Here is a 24,698-nt window from a genome sequence, read left to right as displayed (position 1 = left end):
ATGTTAAACTTTAATTTATACTAAAATAATATATATTTAAGTGTCCATAAAAGTTAATACCACATATAGTTTTACATAAAAATATTGCATAAAATACAATTCAATACAATACAATACAATACGACCTAATACAGCGTTCCAAACGAACCCCACGAGTAAGTCACCTCAGTGACACGTTAGCATTTCTCAAAATGTAGTCACTACATACGTCACAAACATTTTTTAAATATTTATGAAGATAAAGATTTGAAAAAGCTAAACCACCAATTATTTTTTAATGAGCTAAACTACTAAAACTTGAAGACTAGGAATCACGTTGCTTTCTTTTCGAAATGATGAAGCTATAGCTAGCCAAGTCAAACAAGAGTCTGTGTAGAGACAAATCATTTGTACAACAAATAAACAGTAATAGATATGACATAGGAAATTGCGAGCATTCCTATTATGACAAATCAGTATACTCATAAGTAGGCCCCGATTATGTATATAAATATGTGAAGAAGTAATGAAACCATAACCACTTCAAAAAGCTAAATGACCATGGATAAGAAAACCCACATAGCCATTTTCCCTAGCCCTGGTGTTAGTCACCTAATTCCCTTTGTTGAGTTCGCCAAACGTCTTGTTCTTCTCCACAACTTTCACGTTACATGCTTCATTCTCACCACTACCGACGATTACAGTGCTCCATCTCCAGCCAAAAAGGCAATTCTTGACTCTCTACCGGCCACCATCGACATCATCTATCTTCCTCCAGCTGTCAACTTCGACGACCTTCCTAAAGATTCCAAACCTGCATCCAAACTTTCCCTCATCATAACTCACTCCCTCTCTTCTCTTCAAACCCTGTTAAACTCTTTACTAATAAGTAGTGCTACTAATTCTACCCCATTGACTGCTTTCTTTGCGGACCCTTTTGGTGTAAAAGCCTTAGAAGTCGCCAGGGGATTAAACATTTCTACTTTTATATTCTTCCCTACAAATGCCGCTGTATTGTCCTTGCTCTTCCACTTGCCCATGCTGGACAAGTCATTCTCTTGTCGATTCATGAGAGACCTACCCGACCTGATCAAACTACCTGGCTGTGCACCCCTTCATGGTAAGGATGTGTTAGAACCGATCCAAGATCGCCAAAGTGAGACTTACAAGTCATTTCTGAACACGTCCAAAGAGGTGTACTTGACGGAGGGTATCATCATCAATAGCTTTTCGGGTATTGAATCCGAAGCAATAAAAGCTTTGCAAGCAAATGAAGGAATGCTTCCTATCTTTCCAGTGGGGCCAATCGTGCAAATTGGCCCAACTAATTCTAATACGAATGGGTCAGAGTATTGTTTGAGCTGGTTGGACAAGCAACCAAGTCGCTCTGTTCTATACGTTTCTTTCGGTAGCGGTGGGACACTGTCTAGTGATCAGATGACAGAGCTGGCATTTGGATTGGAAATGAGTGGCCAGAAGTTTTTATGGGTGGTGAGGAAGCCAGACAATGAATCTGCCAACGCTGCATATCTCAAAGACAGTCAAAGCCAATTTGAGGCTATTGATGTCTTACCTCAGGGGTTTTTGGAGAGAACCAAAGGACGAGGTTTGGTTGTGCAATCTTGGGCCCCACAAACTCTGGTGCTGAGCCATGGCTCGACGGGAGGGTTTTTATGCCACTGTGGTTGGAGCTCGACCCTTGAGAGCATCGTGGAAGGGATACCACTGATTGCGTGGCCACTTTTTGCAGAGCAAAAAATGAATGCAGTTATGCTTGTAGATGGCCTAGAAGTTGCGTTGCGACCAATAACGGTTGAAAATGGCATCGTTGGACGAGATGAAATTGCTAGAGTTGTGAAGGTGCTGATGGATCCAAGTTGTGAAGAGGGTAAAAAAGTTAGAGACCGTATGAATGAGCTTAAAGATGCAGCTGCTAAAGCACTCAGTCACGATGGGTCTTCCACCAGAGCACTCTCGGACTTGGCATTTACTTTGAGAAGTAAGGCATCCAATTAGTTAGGCTAAAATATAACCTTCTCCCTTTGTTCTTATGATATTTATTGTTGTAGGGGAGAATGGTTAGTTTTTCCTTTAAACTTTTTGATATTTCATTTTGTATGGGAAGCTTTCACTCATGGATGCACACGATAGCCATCTTAACAAGTTGTTGCATTGTGTGATTGTGCCTCGTGGGAGCAACATTGGCCCCTCTCTCAATATTTTTTTTCTCTCAAATCTTCTTAGCTTTCACGCTAACTGCGGTGCCCAGCTCACCTTTGCAAGCGTCCTTAACATAAGAGTCTCTATGCAAAGGGAAATTACTTAGGGAGTAGAGAAAGAAATACTCTCAGTAAATCATAATAACTAGTAATTAGGTCTTTCTATAGAAAAAGGAATCACTTTCAGCAGTAAATAATAATCAGCCATGTGTCTTAAATAGAAATAACATAAACCGATCATAAGATTCATAGAATATAATAAGTGATACTAACGACTTTTTCTTTGCACAAAACCAAGTGAATTCAAAGTTTTGATTAAAAAAAACCTGTTTGTGCTTCAGAATGGTGTGTTAGTTATGATAATTAGCAAACAACCGTCTCAGTAGCCAATGCAGTGTTCTCATTGACTTCCAACACATTAATGTCTGCTGTTGCAGTGTGATTTGATCATTAGAATTTAATAAGTACGAGATAAATAATTCAAAAAATGAAGAGACTAACCTTCATTAGGGGATGCAAGCGCAGACTCAGGCAACATTAAAGACAGAGTAGTCTTTGGTTGGATAGGGAACTTTGGAATTGGTAAAGAAGTTGGGAGTGGTGAGTTTGAGTAGGAAGGTCCAGCCGTAACACTTTTACTTTTTCAGTCAGTATTTCTTCTTGCTGTTGGAAACTCTAGTGCGCGTTTTTCTATCAGCTGAATGAACATGTACAATTGAAGGTGTTTCAGGAGATGAAATCCTTTAGTTACAAATTCACAGTTAGGATGGGAGTATACCAGTGGCTGATTGGAAACTACGCCCGCCAAAGCCTTTGGAGGGTCGAACAAGTCCTCGGCTGCAATACTTCCTATTAGGACTAGGAACCATCTCATCTCTACGGAGACACTCCATTGCACAACTTAAAAGTAAATACATGATGAGACAACATACATTACTTGTCCAACTACTTTTTTTTTTCATTATTTGATTAAATTAATCTATAGTGAATGAATTCAAATTATAAAAATATAATAAAAATAATCAATTTTAATTAAAACGAAAAACATGATTAAAGTATCTTTACGAAAAATGGCTCTCTAATTAACAATTTAAATAAAAAATAAATAGTACCTTGGAGATGATCAGACATACTTTTGCCCTGTTTAACAATGCATCCATGCTCAAATTTCTCTATAGTTTGTCCCAAAAAAGAAAATGAAAAAAAAAAGCACGTGTAATGCTCACTCGCTTCTATACTCTATTTTGATCAAGAGGATTTATATTCTTTAAAAGACAATGAAAAAAGAAAAAAACACAAATTCATTATATATCTCAGTAAAGCACAAAATATTCATCTGGTTTCTTTTTGGAACTCAGAACCATTTACATTTTTACTAGGACATGTCCTAATGTTGTGTCCAACTTGTTGGCACAATCGACACTTGTATTTTCTGCTTTCAGAACCCAAAGGGCCTTTCTTTACACTAGAATTACTTGACTCTGTACCAATAACTTCGGGGCAAGTCCTACGGTTATGGCCTCTTCCACGGCATATGCTGCAGTGAAAATGTTTTCTAACAGTTCTTTTGTGACTATGCAGCAACCTTGTCTTTGGACAAGTTCTTCTGTTATGTCCCTTTTTTCCACATATCCGGCATTTGAACTGCCTACCAGTTAAACCCTTTAGTTCTGGACAGTAGTGTCTTCTGTGCCCCTCGCGTCCACAGTTTTTGCAGAAGAACTTCACCCCTGCATTAGGCAAGAATGGCTTACACATTACAATAGAAAAAGTCAATTATGAAATACTTTTGGTGTCTTGGGCTGCCCATGCTATGATACTTTCAAGCTCGGATTAACTATTTGATTATCAAGTATTTCGTGCAAGCAAAACATGGTTTTGTGGATTGGGAAGAAGCTTGTGAATAGAAACTGACCTTTCATGGCAATGCTCCTCTTCCGACGATTTTCTGGGTCACTAAAGAAAGCTTTTAATGCTTCGGAAGCATGCTTTCTAGCAGCAGCAGTTCCTTTCGCTTTCTGCATTAGACAAAAGTGAATTGATTGTAGCTCTCCCTCTCTTTTTTATTTAAAGTTAGAAAATAACGAGTTAGGAGGTTATGAGTATCTTGAATTGGAACTTGCCCCAGCCAACGACAAAATCTACTTTAAAATTTCCTGCATCATGGTTAAATTTACACATGATATGGAATACAACTGCTAATTAAGCAATCAATATTTGTTATTGGACCATGAATGCTACCGCATCAAAGACACTAGAAACATAGTAATTTTACCAAATATAAAGCAAAGTAATGTAACTCGTGAATAATATCATCATTTCTCGAAAGTAGCTTGTTTAGTTCACAATACTGAAATAGTGAACTTCACCTAAGAAGGGTTGCTCAAATGGTCAGACATGTGGGTTGTTCTCACAAGGTTTGAGGTTTGACTCCTCCTACATGCTTCCATAGCAATTGCTATAGTTTATTGGTCTCCAAATATTGTAGAGTTAAGGCATGATTTCAAATAAAATAAAACAATGAACTACACTACCAAAGAGCAATGAGAATTCCAACCTTAATTGCAGCCACTCTTTGAGCGTGAAGCCTTGGATCACGATGAATAATCTTCATTCTTTTACTAAAAAGACCAGTCTTGGCATTGAGACTCTGCAATCATCCAAACTAGACAAAGAATAAATTTATGATATGGCCACCATCTGGTCATTTTCATAAAAGAGAACATTTCAAGCAAAAAAACATGCAAACAATATTTGAGCAGAACTAACTAAAACCATCAAATGATTTCACGAAATAATTATAAATTTATTCCCTCAGAGCCTTCCTTCTCCAGGAGAGAGAAGCAGACATAACATATAGAAATATATGTTATGTCTTATACTAAAAGGGGGTAGTGTGTTTCCTTCAAAGTTAAGTTAGTGAGGATAAGTAACTCATATCTAACATAAGAGTGATACAGAGAACTAACTTTTAGAGATCGACTGATCTTCAGTCCAACTTCAGGAGGGGGTGATTGATACACACGTTTTGATTTTCTTGTCATGTCCAACTTGATGTCTAAGTTATCAACTTCATCATCCTCCACTTTTAGAGGAGAACTGGGACGTGAAAATAAAGGGTTTTAACATAGTCCAATTTGCATCAAAATATCAAAAGAAAAAAAGCCTAAATAGGAAAGAATGTTAAGATAATAATTTACATGGAGCGTGCTTTCTCCCATGGTCGCTCGTCAATTGATTCTTCCCATGTGACGCATTCTCCCAAGCACTGATGACAAGTCATTATACCCTGTTTCAAAACATTAAGATCATAAATTATTATACAAGTTAGATAGGAGCACCAAAAAGAAAGAAACAAATAAAGAAGAAAAAATGGCTGTTGTTATACCTTTCCCTTACATTTTGAACAGTCTGGTCTGGACCTTTCGATACCACACTCTAGACATGGAGTATATCCCCTACCACGGCAAGTTGGGCAAGGCAGTTCTCTAATATACTGACCATTTGGACCAACCCAGGACCTTTGTTTGTCACTTCCTAAATCACCATTCCTACAAATCAATACAAAACATACAATCCAAAATTGTTTAATGGAAAGCCTAGAAATATGAAACAAAATTCCACATGAAAAGTTTTGACCAGTCTTCAATTCATAAGCTAACATAATAATACAAATGACTATACTAACAAGTAATTTAAGGGTAAAAAAGAAGACCTTGGCTTTAGATTGGCCTCGAGGCCAAATAACTCCTCAGAAGGATCATAACCCAACTGTCATATCAAAAACCCACATCGATTTTATAACATAACAAGGTAAATTTATATGAAAAAAAGAAGTTGAATAAGGGAGAATGAGAGTTCACCTGGGTTTGTTTCGGAGTGGAAGCAGAGTCGTCGTTGGAGGCTAGTAGTCGGGGAATGAAAATGGCATTGTTTCGGTTTCGCTTGGAGTGGATAAGAAGCAAGAAACGACCGTTGCTTTGGCTCCAAAGGGGTGGCAGTACTCGAAACGACGAGCTGAACGACGACATGAATGAATACTAATGTAATCGCACCAAGCCAATGCCACCAGACAGAGAGACACAGAGATACATTATTACATAGTAGTACAGGACTAATAGAGAGAGAGAGAGATAGGGGTGAGAGACTTACAGGGAGATGAGGAAGGGGGCTCCGATTACCCGCCGGAGGTGGAGGTCGTCAGGTGAGAACGAGAGTGCGACTGGGCGAGAGGGAGCGGTAGAGATTTTAAGGATTTTTTAGGCTTATCTGAAATGAAATGAAAAGAAAAAAACAACAAAACAAAACAATAGCACGCTAACATTAACCTGTTATTTCTGGTAAAAATTTAAGTTCAAATTATATATATATATATATTTTTTTCTAATCGGTATTTAATAAATTAAAATAAAATAAATAGTAATTTGCGGTCAACTTTAATTTTTAAACACTTAATTCTTTTATTTTTTTTTTTTGGTAAAACCCCCTTATATTTTAACTTTTATACACTTAACTCTTTTTTTTTTTTGTGGCAAAACCCCCTTATGTTTTAATGTTTATACATTTAACCCTCTTATTTTTTTTGTGGCAAAAACTCTTTATGTTTTTTTTTGCAAATTTGACACGCCAGTTAAATATTACCGTTAAATATTAACTGAATGACCACTGTATATACCTGTGTATATGTAACGGTAAAACCTCGAAGTCAATACAGTAGTAATCCAGTTAGTATTTAACGACAATATCTAACTAAAACTTTAAAGGGCTTTTTTTCATAAATGTACAATAAAAACAACATAATTACAAAAAATGTGAAAAAAAAAAGTTATTTTAAAAACTTATATATTTTGAAAACTTATTACATGAAACCATACATTTTAATCATTAAATAATAAACTATGTTTATTAAAACTCAAAATAAATAATTACGTAAAATTAATTAAACAGTTTTATAAAAATAAACAAGTTAATTTTTTTATTAAAAGATAAATGTTTATTATCTATTTTAGTATGAATTATTATAATTTAATAAGATTTTTTTAATAAAATACAATATCAAAATTATAAATGTATATAAATATAAATCAATACTTAAAATTATTAAAAAATAAACATGACACATAGAGTGATATAATAAACATATCTGAATATTATTATTTTGTTTATTAAATAATATGTTTAATAAATAGAAAACAAAATAAACACATACATAGAAAATATTTTATATTATTAGTATGTTTATTATAATTATAAACATAAAAATAGACATAGATAATTTATACTATACTAAAATAAGTATATTTTTTTTTTCTATTATTTCTATAGATTGATTATTTTCTAATGAATTAGTGAATGAATTTTTTATTGAAGTATAATTCTTACATCAAAAAATAAATAAACAAACATAACTTTATAAACTCCAAAAATTATTTAATTAGAAAAAATAAACATGACACAATAAACAAAGAAAAAGATAAAGATAAACAAATTTTTTTATATATATTATTTATTTTCTAAAAAATTACTAAAAAATAAACATAACACACATAGAGTGATATAATAAATTTATGTGAATACTATTATTTTGTTTATTAAATTAGTATGTTTATTTAATAGAAAATAAAATAAATACATATATAAAATGTTTTATATTATTGGTATGTTTTTTATTATAATTGTAAACATAAAAATAAGCATAGCCAATATTACCATATATATAATAATCAATAATTATTACCATACATATATTATAAAAGAAATTGAAAAAAAGTTTTTAATTATATATAAAAATGTATGAGAAAATGATAATAAGTTTTTTTTGCATATATTTTATAATTAATTAAAATAATGTATACAAAATTGTAAAATACCCAACTTTAAATTTGCAAAGAAAAGTAAACTTAAGGGGGTTTTGCCACCAAAATAAAAAATAAGGGGGTTAAGTGTATTAAAACTAAAACATAAGGGGTTTTGCCACAAAAAAAAAAAAGATAAGGGGGTTAAGTGTATTAAAACTAAAACATAAGGGGATTTTGCCACAAAAAAAAAAGATAAAAGGGTTAAGTGTATAGAAATTAAAACATAAAAAATCACAAAAATATTTAAAAAAAAAATAACATCAAAATAATATGTAAATAATAAAAAATCAACAACAAAATAATAATACATCAAAAAAATATATTTTTTCTGTAATAAAATCATAAAAATCGTAAAATTATTTAAAAGTTCGTACAACCGTAATTTTAGATATTTAGAAATTATCCCACGAAAAAAAAAATCTAAAAAATTGAAGAAATTTTTACAGAAAATATAAAATGATAATTTTTTATAGATTATTTATTTGATATGAATTTTTTAATTATATTTTTTAGAGTTGCATAAGACAATAATAAAAATATTAAATAACCTATTGTGATGTTGTTAGGGATGTAGTACTCTTCCCATCTTATCCCCGTTAAAAATCTAAATCCTCATTCTTATTTATTTTCCATTAAGGATGGAGTGAGAAATCCCCTAATGGGGGCGGGGATGGGCAAGAGAATCCCTAATGGGAGCGGGAATGGGTAGGGAAATCTCTTTATAGGGACAGGAATGGGGCAGGAAATCTCCTAATATGAGGGACAGAATGCGGAATTCTCTAATAAAAAATAAAGTTTATAATAAAAATTTAAATATATAAAAATATTAAACTACATGAAAATTAAAATATTATACATTAATTATTAATTAATAAACTAATTATTATCCAAAATACAACTTAGAATTCATAAAAAGATATTGACATATTAAAAATACAAACATAAATTATAAAATATTATTAAAACTATAAAATAAAATACTATAATCTCGTCCCCGTCACGTTTAATATTCAAAAACAAAAAAAATAATCTCCATCGCCATCTTGTTCTCTATTTAGATGGAGAATCCCGTCCCATTAGGGGCAGGTCCTTATAGGGCCCCATTCCCATTAAAAAATGTGCATTCTTTAAGGAAAACTTACAAAAATACTGCTTTTTTACCAAATATTTTCAAAAATACTGAGACACGGCAAACTTTACATTTTTACTGTCCAAGCCCATTTTTATTTCTTTTATACTGCCCAGACCCAATATATTTACTTTTATACTGTAAATAGTAACAAAACACAAACGACACCTCTCCTTCGTGGTTGGGGACGGACAAATCAACACCAGAATCATGAAAACACCAAGAAAAAACCATAAAATCTGGCAAAGAGAAAAAATTACTAAATCAAGAACAAATTACGGTTTTGTAGTGTTATTTTACTGTTGTTTTAATATGAAAAAAAGGCCACGTAAATGAAATATTGTGAAAAATGACAGGACATGAAATCTATACCAGTTCTCATAAAGAACAATGGACAATGGGAAAAAGAACATTCCGCCATAGAGATCCTAAATGCCACTGGGTTGTCAAATGCACCGGATTGAAAAGAGCTCGTCTTGATAGAGCTTTGGCGTCGATAGATTGGAGATTGTTGTACCCGAGTGCTATTACTCATGTACTCAGTGCAGCTACTTCAGACCATAGACCGATTCTTCTCGACACGAAGGGGGGAGTCAATTGTAGTAAATCACAATTCAAGTATGAACTAATGTGGGGAAGAGATCCTAAATGCCACTGGGTTGTCAAGAATGCTTGGAAGGAAAAGCTTCATCAACATCCAATGATTAACTTTTACCGGAAGCTCAAAAAGACAAAGGAACATTTTAGTGAAGTGGAACAAAGTCCATTTTAAACAAATCGGACACCAAGTAAATGAGGCGAAATCATCACTCCAACAACTTGAAGGTCGGGACAATGTAAATGGGGAGGACCTAACAAAAGCTAGAGATAATTTGAACGAAGCCCTCGCAAGGGAAGAGATATTTTGGAGACAAAAATCACAAGTCAAGTGGTTGTAATAGGGAGATAGCTGCACTAAATTCTTCATGGCTACCACTGTGATCCAACGGAGACGAAATTACATCCAACAGGTTGGTTTGGAAGATGGAGGGTGGGAAAGAAATCTTAATAACAATGCTAATTTGTTCATTGCAAGATTCATCAACACATACATAGACAAAAAATCGGCTGATCTTCCGTCACTAAACTGCCTGGAGGAATGCAGTGTTGGGAATTATTTTACCAGGATCTTAGATCTACTCACAAGTATGTTTATTAACATCCTAAATAAGAACTTTCTAAAACGATAAAATAAACACATATAAAGTTAAGAAAACCTTACATTGATGCAGCGGAATAAATGTCTCCTTCCACTTAGATCTCTAACCCTTGATTCCTTTCTGTAGCAGAGTATAATCAAGATCTGAGCTCGAATCTCCTTCTTCTTCAAGCTTTGATCCTTCACAGTCTTCCAATCTATGATTGAGTTACTGCTTGCTGTGTGTGGGCACTTACTCTTTCACTAGGGTCACGAAAAAGATGAAGGGAAAAGAGAGAGTGGTATTTCGGCCAAGGAATAGAAAGTGGGGAAGGCTCAGTTTTCTGAAGAGAGAAATTTCTGTCAGAAAGATGATCTGAAAACTTGTGTTTTGACTGAGCCATCACTTTCTATTTATAGGCAACTACTAGGTCTAGGTTTAGAATTATTAGGCATTAAAATAATAAAAATATTAATTTGAAAAACTCATCTAAGTGGCCGACCATATGGTGTTTAATGGGCCTCACTTGATTTTGCAGTTTTATCAAATTTTATCTCTATTTTCTCAAAAATGCCAATTTTCCAATTCTAACCTTTTAAATGCCAAAACTAATTATTTAATAACTAAAATAGATTATTAAATAATATTGTCATTTAATTTAATTATTAATAGACATATAAAGTCCATTAATAAATAAATAAACCTAGAAAACTCTTTTCCTTACAATTTCACCCCTGCTTAGTGAAAATTCATAAAATTAGACATAGTCTAACTTTAGAATTATAATTGATCAATCACGAATCAATTAATGAGTCTTACAAGCAGAATGTTCTCAACTAGAATGGGGACCATGGATCTATATGTTGAGCTTCCAATAAGTGAACCAAATTTACCAAGTAAATTCCTACTTATTAATTCTTCGTTGAATCCACTCTTAGAACTTAGAATTGCACTCTCAGACTTATATAGAGCATATTGTATGTTCCACGATATCAATATACTATCTCATTTAACCATTGTTATAATCTTATTGTGATTTAAAGATCCTCTATATAGATGATTTACATCGAGATGGGATTTCTTTTACCGTTCTCACCCCTCAATGTATTTTGCCCCTTAAAACACTTAGCTACCTGTAAATGGTGTTTAGTGATCTAATAATTAGTCAGTTAAACAAGAGCTCATCCATTTACTTCTATTTGCTAAGCTCGAAGGGAATCATCACTTAACTTCTATACACCAGTAGAAGCTATAGATTCCATATTTATGTTCAACACTCCCACTCAATCATACTATCATGTTCCCAAAATATACGTATCACCCTGACCCGAAAGGTTGGCTTAACTAATAAATCTAAGAACATGAATAGCACTCCTGAGTTGAGCCCAAGCATATCAGGATTTAGATTCTTTTAATCTTAAGATCAACTACTGATATTGACTTGGAAAGATATGTATAACGGTAAGTTTGTGATATCTTAACTTAGTTGCAATATCGGTCCAGTCCAATGTATACTCCATACATTCGAAACTAGTATACTTTACTAATGTCCTGGAAAGAACATAACACTTACTCCAAGTGTAAGTACACATCATCGCTGATTATCACATTAGTGTAAACCCAATAACACTGATGAAACAGGGACCAAAACTTTTGATTCATATGATCACAATCACATTCCACTGTGTTGACGATACTGTAATTGAGAATAAACATATGATCTGGATTTAACTGATTTTGTGTGTATGAATGTAATAAACATATTAAACATATTAAACCATTAGCATGTAAAAATTCATGCAAACATCAATCACTTCAAATTTCTTATATTGATAACTAATCAGATTGTAAAGAGTTTTATTTAGGGCATAAAACCTAACATGCAGTATTTCGACTCTAGACAATGAGCATCTGAAAGCTTTCCCAACAGAATTGGAAATTGAAAGGTGTATCCGCTCTATGGGACAAGAAAGAGCCTCTGGACCTGATGGAATGTCCACGGGGTTCTATATGCAACATTGGGCAACAGTCAAAAGAGATGTTTTAGATATGGTCAACCACTTCTTCAGCAGTACTGAACTTCCCCAGTGTATAAACAACACCAACATCGTGCTAATACCAAAGAAAGAGTGCCCAAGCGGAGTTAATGACTATAGGCCAATTGCTCTGTGCAATGTCGCCTATAACTGCATCTCAAAAGTCTTAGCAGTTTGGTTAAGGAACATCTTACCCTGTATCATCTCCCCAGCCCAAACAGCCTTCGTTAAGGGACGACTAATAGCAGAAAATACTGCGTTGCAAAGGAGATAGTCCATTCAATGGGAAAGAAACGGGGGGAAAATGGATACATGATGATTAAATTAGACATGGAGAAAGCGTATGATAAAATGAGCTGGAAATTTATTGGGGAAGTCCTTGGAAGCCTAAAGTTTGACAAAAGATATATAAGTTGGGTGAAGAAATGTATTGAAGTCAAGAGAATGGGGCTTCTTCTTAACGGTACTGTGCAAGGAGTGATTTCCCCGATGTGTGGCTTGCGGCAAGGAGACCCGTTATCTCTAGCTCTCTTCATTATTGCAGCTGACGTTCTCTCTCAACTTATCATGGCGAAAAATGAGGCAGGGAAGATAGCTGGTTTCAAGTTTAAAAGAGGCGGACCAGCCATTACACATTTGATGTTCGCCGATGACATAATATTGTTTGGAAAAGCATGTTGGGTTTTATGCCCTAAATAAAACTCATTTCATATAATCAGATTTACTTATTAAGAAATATCAGAAATAACATTTTATGTTGCATGGTTCACATGATTTATTTCATGATTATAGGTATATAATGTATGAATTCTTTTTAAGTCCAGAACATATGAGTTGGTTAAAGATTATAGTGTTGTCAGTACAGTGGAATATAATCTTAATTATATGTTCAAAAGTTTATTCCCTGATTTGTCAGAACATTGGATTTAGACTGACATGGTATAATCAGCGATAGGTATTCTTACACCTTGGAAAAGTGTTATGTCCTTTCCAGGACATTGGCAAAGTTTACCAGTATCGGATGTATGGAGTATACATCGGAAGGGACCGATATTGAACTTTGATTAGATATATTAAAACTTACCGTAATATCTATTCAATTCAATATCACCTGTTGATCCTAGATCAAATGATCTCAATCCTGATATGGTTAGGCTCAATCTCAAGAGTGTTATTCGTGTTCTTTGATTTGTTAGTTAAGCCTACTTTTGTGTCAGGGTGATACGAACATTTTGGGAACACGGTAGTGCGATTGAGTGGGAGCGCTAACATAAATATGGAATCTATAGCTTCTATTTGGCAAATAGAAGTAAAGGATGATTTCCTTCGAGCTTAACCAAACGAAGATAAATGGTAGAGATCTCATTTCACTTAGGTGAAATATCATTTATACAGGGTTAAGTGTTTTAAGGATAAAATACATTGTAGGGTGTTACGTTAATTTGATCCCTTTACAGTGTAAATCATCTATATAGAGGATCATTGATAACATTAGGGTTATAACAATGGATAACTAATGACGTGTCTATATCGTGGAACATATAGAGCGTTTCTATATGACTGAGAGTGCAATTCCAAGTTCTAAGTGTGGATTCAATGAGGAATTAATAAGTTAGGGAATTTATTTGGTAAATTCGGTTCGACTTATTGGAAGCTCGGTTATATAGACCCATGGTTCCCATACTAGTTGAGACCATACTGCTTGTAAGACTCAGTTAATTGATTTTAATTAATCAATTATAATTCTAAAAGTTAGACTATGTCTACTTTATGAATTCTCACAGTTTAAGGATGAAATCGTAAAGAAAAGGGTTTCTAGGTTTAATTATTAATTAAGAGACTTTGTATGTCTAATTAATAATTATTTTAAATGAAAATATTATTTAATAATCTATTTTAGTTATTAAATAATTAGTTTTGGCATTTAAATGATTAGAATTGGAAAAGTGGCATTTTTGGAGAAATAGAAATAAAATTGAGGAAACTGCAAAATCCAAGTGAGGCCCATTTCCCTCTATGGCCGGCCACTCCCTTTGTGTTTCCCAATTATTATTTTCAATTTTAATTGCCATGTAATTGCTAATCAAAGCCTAGCAATAATAGGAAAGTGGTGGATCACACTAAATAAGGCAGTTAATCAATTACACAGTAAAAGAAGAAACTATTTATTTGGAAAGTTGTGCTCTCCCTTCTCCCTATATAAAGCAACCTTTGTTCTCTTCTCTTGTAAGCCATAAGCCACGAAATTCAAGAGAAAAAAAGAGAGAAAATTTCGAAATCCTTGTGAGATGAGTAGTGCCCACACACATCAAGTGGTATCTCAATCATAGTATGGAAGACTATGGAAATTCTACATCAAAGAAGGAGAAAAGAAGATCCAGGTTCAGATCTTGATGATGCTCTGCTACAGAAAGGAATCAAGGGCTAGAGATCTGAACGGAAGGAGTCATATTATTCCGCTGCACCCACTGTAATGTTTTCTAACTTTATATGTGTTTATTTTCATTGTTTTAGAATTCATATTAGGTTGTTAATTCAACATACTTGTTAGTAAATCTAGATCCTGGTAAAATAATTTCCAACAACTGGCACCAGAGCCATGGTAATGATTTACTTTCATGTAATATAAATTAAAACGATGATTGCATGTTTCTGTGTTGATTTGGATGGTTTCATGTTGGTTTATGTGTTGTTTGATGAATGTTTATGTTGTACAGTTTCGTTTTCCATTAAAAATATTTTTTCAATTTTTGAAAATATTTTATTTGGATTCCTTGTGAAAAATTAAGCAATTTTGTTTTTTACGGAACTCGATTCCGATAAAAATTGGAAAAGTTATGAATTTTTGAAACTTGGGTGCCATGGCCGTGCTGGGTGCATCGAATGCACTGTGCACTCAACGAGCTGTGCACATCCGCGCGCGCATATGCTGCAACAGCACCGTGAAGCACCCTGCAGCTGACCGAGTATTCTCGGTCAGGCATGCTGCAGGAGCCGAGTTTACTCGGCATCAGCACCAGCTCCGTGCGCATAAGGGCAGTTTTGCAGCCTCTGGAGGCTGCACGTGCAGCCTCTTGGGCAGCCAGCCCAAAGTTGCCTCTTTTGTGATTTTTTTTCCCAAAAAACTATTTTTTCATGAGATTGTTTCCCAAAATTCATTTTTCCAATTTTAAATATTTCTAAATTGAAATGTTTCCAATTTTAAATATTTTCAATTTGGAATTTTTCCAATTTTTAAATATTTCTATTTTGGAATGTTTCCAATTTTAAATATTTCCTATTATGGTCAGATTTAAAAATTTGTTAAGTTCTTTAATATTTATTTATTATTTAATTATAAGATTAGATATTTTGATATTTAAGATATTTTAAATTAAAAGATAACTTTGTCTTTTTATTTAAAATATTATATTAAAATTATCTTATATGACAAATTAAATAATTAATAAATTTGAAATTAACATAGATATTTTTATAGATATACTTACCATAATATTTTCAAATTCAAAATTTGTTATTTTGTTAAATATTTAATTATTTATAAATTATAAGTTTAAAAATGATATTTTTTCTATATATATCATTTTTTTTATTGGAAATTTATAAATCATATCTTAAATATTTAAATAACATAGATATTTTTGTAGAGATTTGAATATTGCTTAATTTGAGATATTTTGACATATAATTATGGTAATTATTATTCCCTTATTATTTTATTCCTAAAATAATAATTATCTAACCAAATCTATTTTAAAATTGGTTTATTTTATTAAATTATAAGATCTGAAAGTGATATAGAAGATTCTTTCCTTTCAAATCATTGATCTTATTAGATATTTAATTTAATTTGATTCAAATAAACCTAGATATTTTAAAATTAGTTTCCTTTATTTGGTTAGTTTAAGAATAATAATTTAATTATATTAATATCTTGATTCACATCTGTTACATGGACAATGTTTGTTTATTTATATTGTTTATTCAAAACTTTTTAACAAACCTATTATTTATCTGATCTAAATTGCTATGATTAACTTGTTGACAGATCATGATCCAATGATCTGATTTTAATCATAGTCCAATTGATGATAGATCTTATAAATAATTTATAACAGGTAAATTTTGTACTTCTTTCATCTGTGTAAACCTAGTGACATGATAGAGCCCATCCAAATCATTTGACCTGTGTGAGCCTATATGTTTGCTTTTGGGCTTAGATGCATATAGGAAGCCCATTTAAGTTTTTACTAAGTAAATGGACTAGGTTGCTAAAATAAATTTTGACATAAGGAAATTTATTTAGGCCCAATTAGATTTGGGCTTATTCAATGAATAACAATTGTTTATTTTAAGGTTAAATTCCTCTCTTTTGGGCCTTGTGTGAGAGTTGGGGGCCATAGAAGTGTGTACGACATACTGAACCCAGCTCCCCCTCACATGAACTACCCCAATTGTGAAGGCCCATTTGCCTTATTTAAATAATTGTATTAGGTTAATTATATTAGTCTAACCTAATTAAAATTGAATTAGCAACATAATTAACTTTTAAAATATATGAAATTTATTTTTCATTGTAATATTTTAAAGTTAATTTTAGAAAACACTTAGTCAATGATATATTCTAGATAGTTATTTCTAGTACTAGTTATTATTTCTAATATTAAATAGGAAAATATCATAGATTGTGAAATTAATTGTTTCCTAATTAATTTTGGTACAATCTAAGTTTAGTATATTTTCCTAGTATTAAACTAGAATTAATAATTAAGTTTCCTCTTTACTTAATTATTTATTTCTTGAATTTAATACATTTAATTAAATTGAAAATTTCAATATCTAAGTTGATTTTCATCATAATACTTTAATATTGTTATTTTCATGTTATTTAATTAAAGTTGAAAATTATTTTAAGTTTGGAATTTTATTTCAGAATAACTTAAGTTTGAATCATTTTCAGAATATATTTTATTTTATTTTATTAATCATTTCCCGAAATTTCGAAATTACATTTCTTTAATGTAGAAATTTCGAATTTTATTTGAAAAATAGATTAAAGTTGAAAATTATTTATTTAATTTTGGACCAACTTAAATCAGTGACTTTTTCATTTGATGGTTAATTAAAATAAATGAACTAAAATATATAATAATTAGAAATTGAATTAATTAGTCTATGAAAAGTCTAGATAGTTATTATCTGTTTTGCTTGAAGTATTTTTCTAGTGTATTTAATTAAATAGAAAATTAATATTTAAGTTGATTTTTTAATCATGATACTTAAATATTTGACATTTTTCTTAGATATTTAATTAAATAGGAAAATTATATTTTTTGTTGAAAATTAATTTTTATTAATTAATTTTGGGCCAACATAAAATTAGAGTAATTTTCCAGGATTTATTTTTATTTTATTTTAAAGCATTTTTCGAAATGCAATATATATTTATAGAATATTAAATTTGAGTTGTAAATTAATTTAAATTAATTTTGAAACAACTTAAATTGAATAATTTTCTAAATATTTATGGAAATTATTACTAAGATGGAAATAATTCACGTTATTTTCGTATCCATCTAAGTATAATTTATAAATATTAAATTAAAATTTATATTTGGAATTTTTCATTCTAAATTGGAATTTTAATTAAATAAATATATATTTAAAATAAATGGATTAAAATAAATATTAGAAGAAAATACAACCCTTCATTAAATAATGAGCTTTATTCTAAGGATATTCGATCTCCATTGTTGGTTTTACATAGCTATTGTTTTAGTGAGTAATCCTCCCTAATGGAGGAACGTTCATTAGCAAGTTAGCACCGTTTAATCTTGAAAGATAAGTAATCTTGTAAGTTTTTTTTTTATATAGTTTATGATCACCCTAATGGTGGCAACTGTATAAGACTTGCAAGAATATGAAACAATGGTGGAAGCTCATAAGATAGAATAGCCTTGACTCTCGCCTAAACGGGACAACGCGGATTCACATCTTGATCGAATAAAAGGTTGCAAGAATGTTTGACATTTTAGATGAGCTGACAACTCTATTCAATGAATGTTAGCTTTGACTCTCGCCTAAACGGGACACTGATATCAGTTTGTTGAAAACCTTGGAAATTATTTAGGATTGTATGTTTTAGTATTTTCACTTGTCATTCCTACTTGCTATATGCTTGATAATTTCTGAATTGTGTATGAATTTGTATTGAACCATGTTATTTTTTGTTATTAAATTGTAGTTTAATTTCGAATCTTCATTGTTGGTCTAACTTGATTTGTTTTTCTAATGAGATAAATCCCCAATGGATTTTCACCATTAGACTAACATAATAGTGTTAGATCTCGAAAGATAAATATTGTATATGCAACATCTAGCTGTTCATCAATTGATGACACCTTAGACTAGTGTTTTACAATATGAAACAAGAAGATTGTATAAATAAGATTACTTTGACTCTCGCTAATCGGAGCATCGTTGGATTCTTATTTAAAACGAAATTATCCTAATTCCTCTTAGCTTATTCATTTCGAATTAGCTTAATGACATATCATTGGATGAATGGTCTATAAATCATATAAAGTCTTATTTTCTCTTAAGAAATTAGATGACGCATATGATTATATTCCCGGAATTCTATCCCAAAATGATATAAATCCTCAATCTTAGATATCTCCTACTTGTATAGGCAAATCATAGAGTTAGATTAGTAGTGGTGGTCCAAGAAAGAATTACTAATTATACAGTTACACTTTCACAAGTGTTTGATAACCATTTTCTTTCAATGGATTCAAACTGTATGAGTTTAGTATTCTGTGACCAGAATCCACTTGCACTATTCTAAGAACTCTTTGATGTAACTAAACTTAAATCATCAAAAGATAAAACCACATATTTTATAAATCTATGGCATTTGTATCTTGTTCATAGTGGTTTTGACAAAATCATTCTCTGCAAAGAGTTAATATGCCTATATCCAATGAAATTAAGTTCATCTCATTCGCAGATGGATGTACATTCAGGGGTGGATATGAGTTTTCGTTGTATTTTTTAAAACGATCACTCTAGATTTTACCTTATGCAAAAGAAATTTGAAATGTTTGAAAAATTTCATGAATTTCTAGCAATGGTGAAGGTAAGTGGATAAAGATCTTACGAACTGATAGGGGTGGAGAAAAAGTTAGTAGATATGCAGTTCAAAGATCATTAATTTAATTTTGAATTATATCCAAACTTACCTCCCCAGAAATTCGAGTTGCATATTGATGATTATTTACTAGTCGTTGCCTAAATCCTTCTATGGTAATATAATTTCAGAATGATGCAATGGTTGTATACTTTATGTAAATCATTACTAGATTCATGGATGACCTAATCGAAATCTTAAGAAAAGCTAGAACTGCTAACCCTGGTTTGCATGTTTGTTAGCTATTCTAAGTGATTAGGGGTGGAGCATCCCATAGTCATTAGATAAGAAAGTGTTTGTTTAAACAAATACTACTTTTCTAAGAAAATGACTAAGTCTGAAAATAAAGTAGCAAATAAAGGAGATAATTTTTTTTTCTTGATTCCATAAGTGTTCTATCATCTTATTTTACAAGATGATCCCACTGCCTCTGTTGTCTTAATCCAACTGAAGAGGTCTATACCATTTAGTTTTCTTAGACATAGTTCACGGTACCTTCCTGTAGTGGGAGAGTTTCTAGGAACTCACCTTCTTATAACTTGGAAGACACTAGTGATTAAAATCCATTGTGAGTTTTAAACAAGTAATGGATTGTCAAGATAAGAAACTAAGAAGAAAGCCAATAGAACTATGGTTTGATCCATTCACATGGAGTAACCTAAAGTTTTCTGTTACAAGGACATGAAAGGAAATTTTCGTTAATAAGTCTATTCAATGGACTTAACAAAACTTCATGTTCCTAGTATTATAGGTTTGAGTTTATCTAAACCTATGGCTTGTGGTATACCTGATAATTACTTACTCTAATGCAAGCAACTTACTTTAGTAAGATGCTGATGCATTTTCTTTCCAATGGCAATCTATAGAAGCTTCACAACTTCTTAGATATAGATTTTATTTATCTAAGGAAAAGTATCAACTATTCCAGAGAAGATAAAGCCATGAAAGAATTTCTTAAATCAACAGTGAGAGGTCTCAGATATGCTTTAGTATGCCTTAGACCAGACACCTGCTGTTGAGTGGGAGTGGTGAGTAAGTATCAGATTAATCCAGGAGAAGAACATTGGAAGACAATCAAGTAAATCTTAAGATTAAGAAGAGGAACTATATGTTAGTCAATAAGGGTGGTTTTGAAACTCTTAGACTACACCACATCAGATTTCGAGACTTGCCTGTGTGCTAGAAAGTCTGCTGATGAGATGGTGATTACTTTGAGGGTGGAGTAGTGATTTTGGAGAAGTGTAAAAACCTATCTGAAATCTCTTAGTCTACCAGAGAGAGACTGAATGTTAAAAGTTGCAGGAAAGATACTTATTCAGTCTAAGGAAAGTTCTATACTTTTGTGGCACCGTTCCAACTTGCCTTAACTACTAGGGTTACTTCCTGAATAACCAAAGAGTAGTTGCCCAAAAGTATAGAATCCAGTATCCCAATAAAGTAGACATATAGGGAGGAATTTCACATTATCAAGGATTTTGTGATTAAGGAAAAGTAATGGTGGAGAAGGGGTTGTGTTTAATTTAACCTATCAGATCCTATTACGAGGAGTATACTGCTATTACACTTGATTGGTATATCAAGGTGTTAATGATTATTTGAAATGCACTTTTTGTTTTATATTAGTGCAAGTGGGAGTTTGTTGGGTTTTATGCCCTAAATAAAACTCATTTCATATAATCAGATTTACTTATTAATAAAGATCAGAAATAACATTTTATGTTGCATGGTTCACATGATTTATTTCATGATTATAGGTATATAATGTATGAATTCTTTTTTAAGTCCAGAACATATGAGTTTGGTTAAAGATTATAGTGTTGTCAGCACATTGGAATATAATCTTAATTATATGTTCAAAAGTTTATTCCCTGATTTGTCAGAATATTGGATTTAGACTGACATGGTATAATCAACGATAGGTATTCTTACACCTTGGAAAAGTGTTATGTCCTTTCCAGGACATTGGCAAAGTTTACCAGTATCGGATGTATGGAGTATACATCGGAAGGGACCGATATTGAACTTTGATTAGATATATTAAAACTTACCGTAATATCTATTCAATTCAATATCACCTGTTGATCCTAGATCAAATGATCTCAATCTTGATATGGTTAGGCTCAATCTCAAGAGTGTTATTCGTGTTCTTTGATTTGTTAGTTAAGCCTACTTTTGTGTCAGGGTGATACGAACATTTTGGGAACACGGTAGTGCGATTGAGTGGGAGCGCTAACATAAATATGGAATCTATAGCTTCTATTTGGCAAATAGAAGTAAATGATGATTTCCTTCGAGCTTAACCAAATGAAGATAAATGGTGGAGATCTCATTTCACTTAGGTGAAATATCATTTATACAGGGTTAAGTGTTTTAAGGATAAAATACATTGTAGGGTGTTACGTTAATTTGATCCCTTTACAGTGTAAATCATCTATATAGAGGATCATTGATCACATTAGGGTTATAACAATGGATAACTAATGACGTGTCTATATCGTGGAACATATAGAGCGTTTCTATATGACTGAGAGTGCAATTCCAAGTTCTAAGTGTGGATTCAATGAGGAATTAATAAGTTAGGGAATTTACTTGGTAAATTCGGTTCGACTTATTGGAAGCTCGGTTATATAGACCCATGGTCCCCATACTAGTTGAGACCATACTGCTTGTAAGACTCAGTTAATTGATTTTAATTAATCAATTATAATTCTAAAAGTTAGACTATGTCTACTTTATGAATTCTCACAGTTTAAGGATGAAATCGTAAAGAAAAGGGTTTTTAGGTTTAATTATTAATTAAGAGACTTTGTATGTCTAATTAATAATTATTTTAAATGACAATATTATTTAATAATCTATTTTAGTTATTAAATAATTAGTTTTGGCATTTAAATGATTAGAATTGGAAAAGTGGCATTTTTGGAGAAATAGAAATAAAATTGAGGAAATTGCAAAATCCAAGTGAGGCCCATTTCCCTCTATGGCCGGCCACTCCCTTTGTGTTTCCCAATTATTATTTTCAATTTTAATTGCCATGTAATTGCTAATCAAAGCCTAGCAATAATAGGAAAGTGGTGGATCACACTAAATAAGGCAGTTAATCAATTACACAGTAAAAGAGAAAACTGATTATTTGGAAAGTTGTGCTCTCCCTTCTCCCTATATAAAGCAACCTTTGTTCTCTTCTCTTGTAAGCCATAAGCCACGAAATTCAAGAGAGAAAAAGAGAGAAAATTTCGAAATCCTTGTGAGATGAGTAAAGCCCACACACATCAAGTGGTATCTCAATCATAGTATGGAAGACTATGGAAATTCTACATCAAAGAAGGAGAAAAGAAGATCCAGGTTCAGATCTTGGTGATGCTCTGCTACAGAAAGGAATCAAGGGCTAGAGATCTGAACAGAAGGAGTCATATTATTCCGCTGCACCCACTGTAAGGTTTTCTAACTTTATATGTGTTTATTTTCATTGTTTTAGAATTCATATTAGGTTGTTAATCCAACATACTTGTTAGTAAATCTAGATCCTGGTAAAATAATTTCCAACAAAGCATCAGTTAAGGAAGCGAAAAGCTACCTAAATTTCTTTGAAGATTACTGTGTGTGGTCGGGACAAGCGGTCAACTATCAAAAATCAACTGTTCACTTCACCCAGGGTTTCCCTAACAAGAAGGCTGATGAGATCATGAACATTTTAGGGATGAAAAGGATGAATAAATATTCCATGTATCTTGGATTGCCTCTGTTCAGGTCGATGGAGAGAGTTAAAGACTTGAATTTCCTTGTCGAGAAGTGTTGGGTTTTGTGCCCTAGATAAAACCCATTACAATCTGATTAGTTATCAATTTAGATTTTTGAAGTGGTTTATGTTAACATGTATTTTTCATGTAAATGGTTTAATAATTGCGCAACGGCGCCAAAAACTTGTTGTGAAAATTATATTGCTTTATAATTGCGCAAGTGTACACAATCACAAACAAGTAATACAATGATAAGTAATCAAAGTTCGTCTGCACAGGGACTTTTTACTAAATAATGTTAAATCAACTAAAAGTAATTCCAAGAATTTCAAATAAAAATAAAATAAAGTAACACATTAATTCATGATAAAAATTTGTAGCCTTGATTCTAAACTTGAGAACTAATTTTTTTAAGCTAAATAAACTAAAAATAAGAAACTAAAAGTGATTAAAATGGTGGTAATTTCAGATTTGGAAATTAGACTTGGGTGATTAATTTCCACTTGTATGTCCCAGTTGATACAAAGAATGACCCAAATAATGACTCAAATAATCCTGGCAAAGTTAACAGATTTCAAAAAAACCAGCAAGCTTTTTCCAAAACTTGCAATAAACCATTCACAATCTCACAATGCATCCCTACATCAGTTTAGATCACAAATAGCCTAATAAAGCATCAAATCCTTAGTTATACATGGTAGCAAAATATTCCTATTTCACTACTAATTAATACCTAAAAGGAAAGGTAAAAATCATGCATCAATTAGAGGAGTTCAACTAGGTCTTGCTTTTCCAAGTAAGACCTAGCTTGGTAAATGTTAAAAATGGCCAAAAATTAACATTCATTCAACATTTTATCACAACTAATTGAACCAAGACAAGATTACTTCATCATTGCAAAATAAAAACACTAGTCCATACAAGGGTTCATAACCACCCAAATCTCAAAAAAGTTTAGTGCATAGCTGAAATTAAAAACTCAAAACTAGAAAACATATTGTTCATGGAGTTAAAGAGAACTTGAAGAGAAGGAAATGATACAAACGAAGTAGAGAGCAAGGGAAATGAGTGATGAGCTCAAATCCTTTCTTTGAATGTTGCCTTCTTCTCCTTCTTCTTCTATCCTTGTACTCTTTCTTTTTCCTCTGTACTTAGAACTTTTTTTCTGCTGCAAGTTTTCGTAATCTTTGAGGAAATGGAAGGGGTGGTTTAGTACATACTGGTGTGGATTGCTGACTGTCAGATTGCTGACCCGATGCTGTATCAACTGGTCTGGTATCAGCAATTTCCTGGGCAGTTTTTTTACTCAATTTTTCGTCGTTTTGGATTGAAGTGGGCTCCCCACTACCCTTCATTTCCTCCTCGGAATT

General features: G+C 32.1%; 2 protein-coding genes across 2 annotated transcripts; one reads left to right on the top strand and one right to left on the bottom strand.

Moving 5' to 3' along the window:
* Nucleotides 1-519: 519 nt before the first annotated feature.
* LOC115708199 (uncharacterized) lies at nucleotides 520-6,531 on the bottom strand. Its single transcript, XM_030636409.2, has 10 exons — nucleotides 6,351-6,531; nucleotides 6,062-6,238; nucleotides 5,914-5,969; nucleotides 5,587-5,749; nucleotides 5,399-5,487; nucleotides 5,168-5,297; nucleotides 4,756-4,848; nucleotides 4,114-4,216; nucleotides 2,977-3,928; nucleotides 520-2,895 (listed from the first exon to the last, which is right to left on the bottom strand). The coding sequence occupies exons 2-9, from the start codon at nucleotides 6,227-6,229 to the stop codon at nucleotides 3,531-3,533; spliced, it is 1,200 nt and encodes a 399-aa protein (XP_030492269.1). The 5' UTR covers nucleotides 6,230-6,238; nucleotides 6,351-6,531; the 3' UTR covers nucleotides 520-2,895; nucleotides 2,977-3,530.
* LOC115706084 (hydroquinone glucosyltransferase) lies at nucleotides 535-2,142 on the top strand. Its single transcript, XM_030633600.2, has one exon. The coding sequence runs from the start codon at nucleotides 535-537 to the stop codon at nucleotides 1,993-1,995; it is 1,461 nt and encodes a 486-aa protein (XP_030489460.2). The 3' UTR covers nucleotides 1,996-2,142.
* Nucleotides 6,532-24,698: the final 18,167 nt, after the last annotated feature.

This window comes from Cannabis sativa, chromosome 1 (assembly GCF_029168945.1).
Source record: "Cannabis sativa cultivar Pink pepper isolate KNU-18-1 chromosome 1, ASM2916894v1, whole genome shotgun sequence".
Classification (NCBI taxonomy): domain Eukaryota; kingdom Viridiplantae; phylum Streptophyta; class Magnoliopsida; order Rosales; family Cannabaceae; genus Cannabis; species Cannabis sativa.
Note: the sequence above shows the minus strand (reverse complement) of the source record. Positions and strands in the feature narration are given on the sequence as shown.

What these genes read in the sequence shown, in the direction of transcription:
- LOC115706084 (XM_030633600.2), top strand. Translation starts at nt 535, where the DNA reads ATGACCATGGATAAGAAAACCCACATAGCCATTTTCCCTAGCCCTGGT.
- LOC115708199 (XM_030636409.2), bottom strand. Translation starts at nt 6,229, where the DNA reads ATGTCGTCGTTCAGCTCGTCGTTTCGAGTACTGCCACCCCTTTGGAGC. An exon ending in GAGGCCAATCTAAAGCCAAG is followed by an intron (nt 5,750 to 5,913) that starts GTCTTCTTTTTT and finishes ATTGATTTGTAG; the next exon opens with GAATGGTGATTTAGGAAGTG. An exon ending in AAAGAGTGGCTGCAATTAAG is followed by an intron (nt 4,217 to 4,755) that starts GTTGGAATTCTC and finishes TGTCTAATGCAG; the next exon opens with AAAGCGAAAGGAACTGCTGC.